Source organism: Pelophylax lessonae (assembly GCF_965119305.1).
Source record: "Pelophylax lessonae genome assembly, chromosome: 1".
NCBI classification, from domain to species: domain Eukaryota; kingdom Metazoa; phylum Chordata; class Amphibia; order Anura; family Ranidae; genus Pelophylax; species Pelophylax lessonae.
The window spans coordinates 35,732,694-35,745,956 of NC_138768.1; the positions used below are offsets into that span (position 1 = coordinate 35,732,694).

Here is a 13,263-nt window from a genome sequence, read left to right on the forward strand (position 1 = left end):
CTTTTTTAGAGGTATACTTACAATATGGGGCTCATCTTACGTTCCCAGCTCCTGTTGTGCCTTCCTCGATGCCCTCGGCCAAAGGAGTACATTGAGCCAAATGATCCGGTACACACGAGCAACTGGTGAAGCGTTCCCTTTGTTTGCTATTTCCACTTGCCGACCAGCCGTCGCGGTTAGAAGGCAGCAGGTTCCCGCCAATCGCCGTACCTGTACGGCGGTTCGCAGGAGCGCTCCTGTGGGTGCGTGCAGGTCGCCAGAGGCACGTGCGCGCCGCCAGAGGCTTGTACCCACGCCCACTCGACAGCGGGGAACCTGAGACACCCGCGATCGCTCCTCGTGAAGAAAGAACGGCGGTCTGATGTTGCACACACGGCAGACCGTTGTTCTCTCTGGTATCAACACAGAGCACCTGTGATCCTCCTATTTAGGAACACAGGTCTCTGTGTTGATTTCACAAGCCCATCCCCCACAGTTATAAAGCACCACCTAGACTCACACTTAACCCTTTGATCGCCCCTGGGTTAACCTCTTCCCTGCCAGTGTCATTATTACAGTAACAGTACATATTTTTAGCACAGATTACCGTAGTAATGTCACTCGTCCCCCCCCATAAGTGTCAAAAATGTCAGTTAGGGGTCCGATCTGTTGATATCACAAGCCCACGCCCCCTCACAGTTAGAAAACACCCCCCTAGGCTCACATTTAAAGCGGAGTTCCGGCCTATTTTGCAACTTTAGTGATTCCTGGAGTGGCTGCTATGCTGAGCAACAATTGGGCATTTTCAAATTTTTTTCGGAGGTCCCTTACCCATACCTCCCAACTTTTGAACTTCGCAATGAGGGACACTAAAAGAGGAATACAACCTGCGTCGCGCGTAGCGCGCCGCAGCAAATTGTGGGTGTGGCCAATTGCGTAGCGGTGGGAGGGGCTTAAGGGATAGGGTAAACAAAACCCAGACTTCCTAGTACTCATAAAATATGCTTTGATTGCTCAGCCTACCTTAAAGAAGAACTTCATTAAAATAGTCAGAGACTGCATAGCAACCAGCAACTGTTGAGACAATGAAGACTTTGGTGAGAAGTATATAATGTACAGTATTGTGTATATAGTGCAGGAGAGTGTAATGTACAAAATGCAGGAGACAGGAGTATGTAATGTACAAAATGCAGGAGACAGGAGTGTGTAATGTACAGAATGCAGGAGACAGGAGTATGTAATGTACAAAATGCAGGAGACAGGAGTGTGTAATGTACAGAATGCAGGAGACAGGAGTGTGTAATGTACAAAATGCAGGAGACAGGAGTATGTAATGTACAGAATGCAGGAGACAGGAGTATGTAATGTACAAAATGCAGGAGACAGAAGTGTGTAATGTACAGAATGCAGGAGACAGGAGTGTGTAATGTACAAAATGCAGGAGACAGGAGTATGTAATGTACAGAATGCAGGAGACAGGAGTGTGTAATGTACAAAATGCAGGAGACAGGAGTGTGTAATGTACAGAATGCAGGAGACAGGAGTATGTAATGTACAAAATGCAGGAGACAGGAGTGTGTAATGTACAGAATGCAGGAGACAGGAGTGTGTAATGTACAAAATGCAGGAGACAGGAGTATGTAATGTACAGAATGCAGGAGACAGGAGTGTGTAATGTACAGAATGCAGGAGACAGGAGTATGTAATGTACAGAATGCAGGAGACCGGAGAGTGTAATGTATAGAATGCAGGAGACAGGAGTATGTAATGTACAGAATGCAGGAGACAGGAGTATGTAATGTATAGAATGCAGGAGACAGGAGTATGTAATGTACAGAATGCAGGAGACAGGAGTATGTAATGTGCAGAGCGCAGGGGACAGGAGTATGTAATGTACAGAATGCAGGAGACAGGAGTATGTAATGTACAGAATGCAGGAGACAGGAGTATGTAATGTGCAGAGCGCAGGGGACAGGAGTATGTAATGTGCAGAATGCAGGAGACAGGAGTATGTAATGTACAGAATGCAGGAGACAGGAGTATGTAATGTACAGAATGCAGGAGACAGGAGTATGTAATGTGCAGAGCGCAGGGGACAGGAGTATGTAATGTGCAGAATGCAGGGGTCGGACTCTGCACCATCCACCCCCCAGCTCTATCCACCCCAAATGCCCACCCCAGCTTCATCCACCCCCCCAGCTCTATACACCCCAAATGCCCATCCCAGCTCCATCCACCCCCTCACCAGCTCTATACACCCCAAATGCCCACCCCAGCTCCATAACCCCCCCCCCAAGCTCCATACACCCCAAATGCCCACCCTAGCTCCATCCCTCCCCCAGCTACACCCCCCCCTCAGCTACATTCACCCCCTTCCCAGCCTCCCATCCCAGCTCTATCCATCCCAAACACCCTGCCCAGCTCCATATACCCCAAATGCCCAACAAAGCTCCATCTACCCCCCAGCTCCATACACCACAAATGGCCACCCCAGCTCCATCCACCCCCCTAGCTACATCCCTCCCCCTAGCTCCATCCACCCCCCCAGCTTCATACACCCCAAATGCCCACCCCAGCTCCATACACCCCCCCCCTGGCTAAATACCTCCCCAGGTCCATCCACCCCCCCCCCAGCTACATCCCTCCCCCAGCTCTATCCACCCCAAATGCCCACCCCAGCTCCACACATCCCCCCGGTCCATCCAACCCCCCAGCTACATCCCTCCCCCAGCTACATCCACCCCAAATGCCCACCCCAGCTCCATACACCCCATGGCTAAATCCCTCCCCTAGGTCCGTCCATCCACCCCCTAAGCTACATCCTCCCCAAATGACCACCCAAGCTCCATACACCCCCCGCTAAATCCCTCCTCCCCCAGGTCCATCCATCCCCCAAGTCCATACACCCCCAGCTCCATACACCCCCCCGGTTAAATACCTCCCCCAGGTCCATCCACCCCCCCCAGCTACATCCCTCCCCAAGCTCTATCCACCCAAAATGCCCACCCCAGCTCCACACATCTCCCCCGGTCCATCCACCCCCCCAGCTACATCCCTCCCCCAGCTACATCCACCCCCCCCCGGCTAAATCCCTCCCCTAGGTCCATCCATCCCCCCAGGTCCATACAACCCCCCAGCTACATCCACCCCAAATGCCCACCCAAGCTCCATACACCCCCCTGGCTAAATCCCTCCCCCAGGTCCATCCACCCCCCCAGCTACATCCACCCCCCCCGGTTAAATCCCTCCCCCAGGTACATCCATCCACCCCAGCTCCAAACAAACCCCCCCAGCTACATCCACCCCTCCCCCCCAGTTAAATCCCTCCCCCAGGTCCATCCATCCACCCCAGCTCCAAACAAACCCCCCCAGCTACATCCACCCCTCCCCCCCGGTTAAATCCCTCCCCCAGGTACATCCATCCACCCCAGCTACATCCCTCCCCAAGCTCTATCCACCCAAAATGCCCACCCCAGCTCCACACATCTCCCCCGGTCCATCCACCCCCCCAGCTACATCCCTCCCCCAGCTACATCCACCCCCCCGGCTAAATCCCTCCCCTAGGTCCATCCATCCCCCCAGGTCCATACAACCCCCCAGCTACATCCACCCCAAATGCCCACCCAAGCTCCATACACCCCCCTGGCTAAATCCCTCCCCCAGGTCCATCCACCCCCCCCAGCTACATCCACCACCCCGGTTAAATCCCTCCCCCAGGTACATCCATCCACCCCAGCTCCAAACAAACCCCCCCAGCTACATCCACCCCTCCCCCCCAGTTAAATCCCTCCCCCAGGTCCATCCATCCACCCCAGCTCCAAACAAACCCCCCCAGCTACATCCACCCCTCCCCCCCGGTTAAATCCCTCCCCCAGGTACATCCATCCACCCCAGCTCCAAACAAACCCCCCCCCAGCTACATCCACCCCTCCCCCAGGTCCATCCATCCACCCCAGCTCCAAACAAACCCCCCCAGCTACATCCACTCCTCTCCCCCAGTTAAATCCCTCCCCCAGGTCCATCCATCCACCCCAGCTCCAAACAAACCCCCCCAGCTACATCCACCCCTCCCCCCGGTTAAATCCCTCCCCCAGGTACATCCATCCACCCACCCCAGCTCCAAACAAACCCCCCCAGCTACATCCACCCCTCCCCCAGGTACATCCATCCACCCCAGCTCCAAACAAACCCCCCCCAGCTACATCCACCCCTCCCCCAGGTACATCCATCCAACCCCAGCTCCAAACAAACCCCCCCAGCTACATCCACCCCTCCCCCAGGTACATCCATCCACCCCAGCTCCAAACAAACCCCCCCCCAGCTACATCCACCCCTCCCCCAGGTACATCCATCCACCCCAGCTCCAAACAAACCCCCCCAGCTACATCCACCCCTCCCCAGGTACATCCATTCACCCCAGCTCCATACAACCCCCCCCCTCGGCTAACACCGCAGCAAGAGGACACTAACCTCTTGGAGGTTAGTAAGGGAAGACAGGACGAAGACGAAGTAAGGGAGACAGGGAGATCCAGATGACAGGGCGCAGAGACCTCAACTCCCGGGTCCCGCTGCACCCGCCCGCAGGTCCTGCTCGGCACTTCCTGTAATGTGTCAGGGGAAGATAACTCCGCGGCCGCCTGACACAGACGGTAGTTAAAAAGTGCAGGAGTGAATCTCGCTGCAGCATTAACTACAGACTGTGTCAGGCGGCCGCGGAGTTATCTTCCCCTGACAGGGTACTCTGATTGTCCCCCGCTGCAGCGATCGTGGCCGGCGCAGCGGCGTTTAGACACAGGATCGGGAGGCGGAGCTGGGAGGAGGAGGGGGGAGCAGAGATGGCCGGCCACATTTTCCAGGACTTCAGCCCGGCTCCCGGGACCGCGGGACTCCCGCCAAATTGCGGGACAGTCCCGCGGAATCCGGGACGGTTGGGAGGTGTGCCTTACCTTATTTTCAGGGCATTTTTGATTGTATTTCCTCCTTCTCCCCCCCCCGCTCTGTGGCCGCGGCCACCGACATCACTTCCGCCTTTGCATTGCATCCTGGGAGCTGTTTGTTATCACTCCCAGGAGGCTGGAATCAGAAAGAACTCCCAGAATACTCCCTGGAATCAGGAAGAAGGACACGGCAGATTACACTGCGGCTTTAGATGCCCACATCCAAGATGGCCTCGTCCGGACAGCGTTTTTAAAAGTAATATTTTGACTAAAATCCAATACCGTACACCTTGTAAGTATGAGAATAGCGGTTCTCTAAAGGGCGATGGATTAGTATTATTGGGGTATTTTTAGTTAAAAAAGGTATTTGAGGCCGGAACTCCGCTTTAATCCCTTTGACCGCCCCTGGGTTAACCCCTTCCCTGCCAGTGACATTATTACAGTAACAGTGAATATTTTTAGCACTGATTACTGTAGTAATGTCACTGGTCCCCCCCAAAAGTGTAAAAAATGTCAGTTAGGGGTCCGATCTGTCCGCCGCTAAAAATCGGTGATCGCCGCCATTACTAGTAAATTAAAATAATAAAAATGACATAAATCTTTCCCCTAGTTAGTAGATGCGATAACTTTTGCGCAAACCAATCAAAATACGCTTATTGGGATTTTTTTTTTTAACAAAAATATGTAGCAGAATACAAATTGGCCTAAAATGATGAATAAAATTTCATTTTTAAAATTTTATTATTGGGAATGTTATATGGCAGAATGTGAAAAATATTGTTTTTTTTTTTTCTTCAGAATTGTTGCTATTTTTTTGTTTATAGCGAAAAAAATAAAAATCATAGAGGTGATCAAATACCACCAAAAGAAAGTTATATTTGTGGGGAAAAAAGGACATCAATTTTATTTGGGTGGCACGACCGCGCAATTGTCAGTTAAAGTAACGCAGTGCCGAATCGCAACAAAATGGCCTGATCATTAAGGGGGAAAATCTTCCGGTCCAGAAGTGGTTAATAAACATTGGCAGCAGCTGACAACTCAACAGATGCTACAACCTTTGTGCTCCCCAATGCATATTCTGAGACGGCTCCCCCAACAGTCACATGTAGATCTGAAATAAGTGGTGGGTGGTCAAAGGCTTGGCTGGTGGGTGGTCAAAGACTTGTGTGTACAAAGACTTTGCTGACCTGTAAATATTGACATCGCTGTGTTTACCCTGTGTCCTCCATGACTGTTGTAGATTTATTTGTATTTTTTTGTATAGTTGACAATCTCAGCACCTTTTACACTATTGCTCCTCTGCAGTTAAAAACCTGCAAACAGCCTTTTCAATAAACTATAACTCTCTACTGCCATCTAGTGTTCCACAAAAGAATTACAAAAAGGGGTCATTTATTGCTGTGGATGAAGTTATTATTATTACAGGTATAAATTTATGCAGTGCTTTACAGGTGCATCTCCAAAAATTAGAATATCAAAAAGTTAATTTATTTTGTAATTCAATTCAAAAAGTGAAACATATATTTTATACAGATGTGTTACACGCAGAGTGATATATTTCAAGCATTTCTTTTTTTTTTTAATTTTGATGATTATGGCTTACAGCTAGTGACACCCCAAAATTCAGTATCTCAGAATATTAGAATATTAAATAAGACCAATAAAAAAAAAGAAATAAAAAAAAAAAAGAGTTCCTTCGATAGATCAGCTGGCAGAGCGGAAGACTGTAGAAGAAAAAAAAAAAAAAAAAAGGATTTTTAATGCAGAAATGTGAAAAGTCTGTCCATGTACAGTATAGTATGCACTCAATACTTGGTCGGGGCTCCTTTTGCATGAATTACTGCATTAATGTGGCATGGAGGCGATCAGCCTGTGGTACTGCTGAGGTGTTATGGAAGCCCAGGTTGCTTTGATAGCGGCCTTCAGCTTCTCTGCATTGTTGGGTCAGGTGTCTCTCATCTTCCTCTTGACAATACCCTACAGATTCTCTATGGGGTTTATTTTAGGCCAGTTTGCTGGCCAATCAAGCACAGTGATACCATGATCATGTGACCAGGTATTGGTAGTTTTGGCAGTGTGGGCGGTGCCAAGTCCTGCTGGAAAATGAAATCAGCATCTCCATAAAGCTGGTCAGCAGAGGGAAGCATGAAGTGCTCTAGAATTTCCTGCTAGAGGGCTGCACTGACTTTGTACTTGATAAAACACAGTGGGCCAACACCAGCAGAAGACATGGCTCCTCAAATCAGTGATTGTGGAAACTTCACATTGGACCTCATGGAACTTGGATTCTGTGCCCCTCCACTCTTCCTCCAGACTCTGGGGCCTTGATTTCCAAATGAAATGCTAACTTTTTTCTCATTCCTCTAATGGCTACATCTGCTGGAGAGCTTTTCCTTTGAAAAACAACAGACTTAAGTGGCAGAAAGAATAAAAAAAAGAAAAGTAATGCAGCCATCACATCTAAGAACTGGTAAGTTGCAGTATAATGAATGTTTGTCTTTGGGTTTAGTACTGATGCATATAAATGACATAAGATCTCTTAGTCTCTAGCTCCCTTGTCAACCTCCTCCCATGCTCGCCTCCAGGACTTTCCCAGAACCTCTCCCATCCTATGGAACTCCCTACCCCAATCTGTCCAATTATCTCCTTCTCTGTTTGCTTTTAGACAATCCCTAAAAACCCTCCTCTTCAGAGAAGCCTATTCTGTGATCCTTAAAAACCCTCCTCTTCAGAGAAGCCTATTCTGTGATCCTTAAAAACCCTCCTCTTCAGAGAAGCCTATTCTGTGATCCTTAAAAACCCTCCTCTTCAGAGAAGCCTATTCTGTGATCCTTAAAAACCCTCCTCTTCAGAGAAGCCTATTCTGTGATCCTTAAAAACCCTCCTCTTCAGAGAAGCCTATTCTGTGATCCTTAAAAACCCTCCTCTTCAGAGAAGCCTATTCTGTGATCCTTAAAAACCCTCCTCTTCAGAGAAGCCTATTCTGTGATCCTTAAAAACCATTCTCTTCAGAGAAGCCTATTCTGCCTCCACCTAACGACTGTACTTACATTTTCTCCATCATCACATCTCCCACAGTTATTACTTTTTGTATCACTTGACCCTCCCCTATTAGATTGTAAGCTCCTACGAGCCAGGCCCTCTGATTCCTCCTGTATTGAATTGTATTGTAACTGTATTTTCTTCCCTCGTATTCTAAAGCGCTGCGCAAACTGTTGGCGCTATACAAATCCTGTATAATAATAATAGAAGATTGGAGGGACTCTGCATGTTCCCTGAATGAGCTAAAATCCTCTGCTGGGTCCCCACAATCTGCCCCCCCCCCCAGTCCAGGAATGGTGATGTCGGAGGCCGGCGTCTCTTCTCCTTGTACTGAGTGTTCTTCTATTCTGGATGGTGATGGGGACCTATCCAGACTGTGAAGGTGCACTGGGAAAGGGGCTGCTGGAAACTCCCCCACACCTGTCTGCGTGGAGAGAGGGACTTCTACTACATTACAGAAGAGTGCTGGAACCATCTACCACAGTGCAAGAGACTGTTAGAGCCTTCTACCACAGTACGAGAGACTATCAAAGCCATATACTACATTACATTAGAGCGGTGATGGGGAACCTTGGCACCCCTGATGTTTTAGAACTACATTTCCCATGATGCTCATGCACTCTGCAGTGTAACTGAGCATCATGGGAAATGTAGTTCCAAAATATCTGGGCTCCCATCACTGCTTAGACTGTTAGAGCCTTCTACCACAGTATGAGAGACTATCAAAGACATACACTACATTAGACTGTTAGAGCCGGCTACCATGTTACAAGAGGCTGTTTGAGCTTTCTACCACATTACAAGAGACTGTTACTGCCTACAGCAATGTCACAAGAGACTGTTAGAGACTGCTACCACATCGCAAGAGAACGTTAGCGCCTTCTACTATGTTCCTTGACTATGTTACAAGAGACCGTTAAAACCTGCTTCAATTTTACAAGAGACTGTTAGAAATTGCTACCATGTTACAAGAGACTGTTAGAAATTGCTACCATGTTACAAGAGACTGTTAGAAATTGCTACCATGTTACAAGAGACTGTTAGAAATTGCTACCATGTTACAAGAGACTGTTGGAGACGTCTTCTGCTGCTTTAATCTCATGTGACAGCACTGGTGCTTTGTCATGGGCCTATCAACCACCCAGTGCTGTCATGTAGGAGCCCAAGTCCTGTGTAAGCTCCAAGATTTGCATTCATCCATGTTACAAGAGACTGTTATTACATTATAAGAGAATTTTGAAGACTGCAGCCACCTTATAAAAGACTGTTAGAGCCTTCTGACACATTAGAGGAGGTTGTTAGAGTCTGCTGCAAGATTTCAAGACACTGCTAGAGACTGCTACCAGGTTACAAAAGACTGTTAGAGCCTGTTGCAATGTTTTAAGAGAGTTAGAGTCTGCTATTGTGTTACAAGAGACTGTTAGTGATGACTGCATCATTGCAAGAGACTGTTGAAGCCTTTTATCGTTGTACAAGAAACTGTTAGAGATGGCTAACATGCTACAAGAAATTTTTAGAGACTGCTGCCATGCTACAAGAAATTGTTAGAGACTGCTACTACATTACAAAAGACTGCTGGAGCCTGCTGCAATGTTATAAGAGAGTTAGAGGCTTCTATTATGTTACAAGAGACTGTTAGCGATGGCTACCACATTACAAAAGACTGTTGGAGGCTTTTACCATTGTACAAGAAACTGTTAGAGACTGCTACTAAAGATTGTTAGAGACTGCTACCATGCTACAAGAGACTGCTGGAGCTTTTTGCCATTGTACATGAGACTACAACTGTGCTACAAGAGATTGTCAGAGACTGCAACCATGTTACAAGAGACTGTTGGAGCTTTTTACCATTGTATATGAGACTGCTACCATGTTATAAGAGATTGTTTGAGCCTTTTACCATTATACAAGAGACTGTTAAAGACTGCTAGTATTCTACAAGAGATTGTTAGAGCCTTCTACCATGTTACAAGAGATTGTTAGATTTTGCTATTATGTTACAAGACAATGTTAGTGATGGCTACCACATTACAAGAGACTGTTGGAGCATTTTATCATTGTCCAAGAGACTGTTAAGGACTGCTGCCATGCTACAAGAGACTGCTGCCACATTACAACAATCTGTTAGCTACTACATTACAAAAGATTGTTAGCGCCTTCTACAATGCTACAAGAGGTTGTTAGAGACTGCTACAATGCTACAAGAGACTGTTGGAGCCTTTTACCATTGTACACAAGACTGCTACCATACTACAAGAGACTGTTACAATTGTTTATCACATTACAAGAGCCAGCTTTTTAAGATGTTCATTGAATGGCATTGTATCATCCCTGTAGGCCATGTGAAGATGGGTGTGGTTTGGAAATGGGTGTGGTTTGGTGATGGGTGTGGTTTGGAAATGGGTGTGGTTTGGAGACAGGTGTGGTTTGGAGATGGGCGTAGTGTGAAGATGGGTGTGGTTTGCAGATGGGTGTGGTTTGGAGACAGGTGTGGTCTGGAGATGGGTGTGGTGTGAAGATGCCTGTGGTTTGGTGATGGGTGTGGTTTGTAGATGGGTGTGGTTTGTAGATGGGTGTGGTTTGGAGACAGGTGTGGTCTGGAGATGGGTGTGGTGTGAAGATGCCTGTAGTTTGGTGATGGGTGTGGTTTGGTGATGGGTGTGGTTTGGAGACAGGTGTGGTCTGGAGATGGGTGTGGTGTGAAGATGCCTGTAGTTTGGTGATGGGTGTGGTTTGGTGATGGGTGTGGTGCGAAGATGGGTTTGGTTTTGTGATTGGTGTGGTGTGGAGATGGGTGTGGTTTGGTGATGGGTGTGGTGTGGAGATGCCTGTGCTTTGGTGATGGGTGTGGAGATGGGTGTGGTTTTGTGATGGGTGTGGTTTGGAGATGGGTGTGGTGTAAAGATGGGTGTGGTTTGGTGATGGGTGTGGTGTGAGGAGCTCTCCCTGCACAGAGTACATCAATATTTCCCATCTAGATAACAGCAGCACTAAACTACTATATAAACCATAGCAGTGTATACATGTTATATCCTATACATGGAATATATACATGTTATGTATCGCCAATATGTGTTTTTCATATATGACTATGGGCAGTCTGCCAGTAGCCATCATGGCTTCCGCCAGTCCTCACGTGAGGCGTTTCCCGTACCTAACATGGCAGCGACATATTGTGACGTCAGGTTTGCGCCAGCGGCGCTGCTCAATGACCGGGCGAAGTGGGCGGGACCGAGGCAGGCAGAGCTGGGGACCCACGTGTGTGTCCGGTGCAGAGATGAAGGGGAAGCGGAGACAGGTGAGGGGAGAGGTGCGGTCACATTATGTGAGGCTCGGGCCTCGGCCGGTGTCCCTGTCCTCTCTGGGAAGGGGTAAACACTGGGGGCAGTAGAGAGCAGGGAATTCCAGTTAAAGGGGACAGGACCTCTTCCAGGTTGGGGGAGGAGCCTGTGTTGGGTATCGGTCAGAGAACTGTCTTTGGAGCAGAATTGTATCAGGCAGAGAATTTTATTATCAGAATTATCTGTAGATTGGGCGGTGAATGGACTCTTTGTTTGCACTTTGTACCACAAGCAATTTTTTTTTCTTTCCCCCAATAAAATCCAGTTTCCATTGCTGCTGATCCTCTGCGGCTTCTTTCAGTCACTTCCTGTCTGCATGCCCTCCAACCAGCTGCACATCATTGCTCAATTACCAGCTTCACATGTAACAGTGTGACACCCCTGGAGAGCAATGGATGACCAGGGCAGAGCGTTGTCACCCTATAACAGGAAGTGCCTGATCAAGGAGCTTAATGGCAGGATCACCAGGTATCATGTTAAAGGAGAAGTACCAGGAAAGCTCCTTTGTTTTCCACTCCTGTGACCTGTTTTCAGCAGACAGCGGGCTGAAGCCACAGAGCCAGTCCAGCAAAGCAAAGATCCTGACAATGGAGTCGGGATCCACCCACATGCCTGGGCCAGCACCCGGCTCAGCCTGTCAGCGAGCCAATGAGAGCCTGTGCCAGCTGCTCCCACCATCTCCACAACTTAGTGCTCCAGTGAGCGAGGGGGGTGCAGAGCAGACAGCGGTGACTGACAGCCAGCAGCTGTCTGCTCAGGGAGCTGTGAGAACTGAGCGATTGGCAGTCATTAAACGCTCGTTTCTCAGTGTTGGAGGTGTCGGGGGATGGATGCAGAATCCACCTAGGTAAGTATAATTCTGGGGGGAAAAAAAATCTCGGCGTACGGAGGGGAGCTTCCGTTGGCCCGGCGTACAGAGGGGAGCTTCCGTTGGCTCGGCGTACGGAGGGGAGCTTCCGTTGGCTCGGCGTACGGAGGGGAGCTTCCGTTGCCTCGGCGTACGGAGGGGAGCTTCCGTTGGCTCGGCGTACGGAGGGGAGCTTGCGTTGGCCCGGCGTACGGAGGGGAGCTTGCGTTGGCCCGGCGTACGGAGGGGAGCTTGCGTTGGCCCGGCGTACGGAGGGGAGCTTGCGTTGGCCCGGCGTACGGAGGGGAGCTTGCGTTGGCCCGGCGTACGGAGGGGAGCTTGCGTTGGCCCGGCGTACGGAGGGGAGCTTGCGTTGGCCCGGCGTACGGAGGGGAGCTTGCGTTGGCCCGGCGTACGGAGGGGAGCTTGCGTTGGCCCGGCGTACGGAGGGGAGCTTGCATTGGCCCGGCGTACGGAGGGGACCTTGCGTTGGCCCGGCGTACGGAGGGGAGCTTGCGTTGGCCCGGCGTACGGAGGGGAGCTTGCAGAAGCCACAGAGCCAGTCCAGCAAAGCAAAGATCCTGACAATGGAGTCGGGATCCACCCACATGCCTGGGCCAGCACCCGGCTCAGCCTGTCAGCGAGCCAATGAGAGCCTGTGCCAGCTGCTCCCACCATCTCCACAACTTAGTGCTCCAGTGAGCGAGGGGGGTGCAGAGCAGACAGCGGTGACTGACAGCCAGCAGCTGTCTGCTCAGGGAGCTGTGAGAACTGAGCGATTGGCGGTCATTAATCGCTCGTTTCTCAGTGTTGGAGGTGTCGGGGGATGGATGCAGAATCCACCTAGGTAAGTATAATTCTGGGGGGAAAAAAAATCTCGGCGTACGGAGGGGAGCTTCCGTTGGCCCGGCGTACAGAGGGGAGCTTCCGTTGGCTCGGCGTACGGAGGGGAGCTTGCGTTGGCCCGGCGTACGGAGGGGAGCTTGCGTTGGCACCGCGTACGGAGGGGAGCTTGCGTTGGCCCGGCGTACGGAGGGGAGCTTGCGTTGGCACCGCGTACGGAGGGGAGCTTGCGTTGGCACCGCGTACGGAGGGGAGCTTCCATTGGGCCGGCGTA

General features: G+C 50.0%; 1 protein-coding gene across 1 annotated transcript in view; it reads left to right on the forward strand.

Moving 5' to 3' along the window:
- The first annotated feature begins 11,157 nt into the window (after positions 1–11,157).
- NOL6 (nucleolar protein 6) overlaps positions 11,158–13,263 on the forward strand; it is a 117,267-nt gene continuing 115,161 nt past the window's right edge. The window contains exon 1 of the mRNA XM_082256869.1: positions 11,158–11,256. Within this exon, the coding sequence (XP_082112995.1) occupies positions 11,167–11,256 (90 nt within the window). The 5' untranslated portion in view covers positions 11,158–11,166. The remainder of the gene's footprint in view (positions 11,257–13,263) is intronic.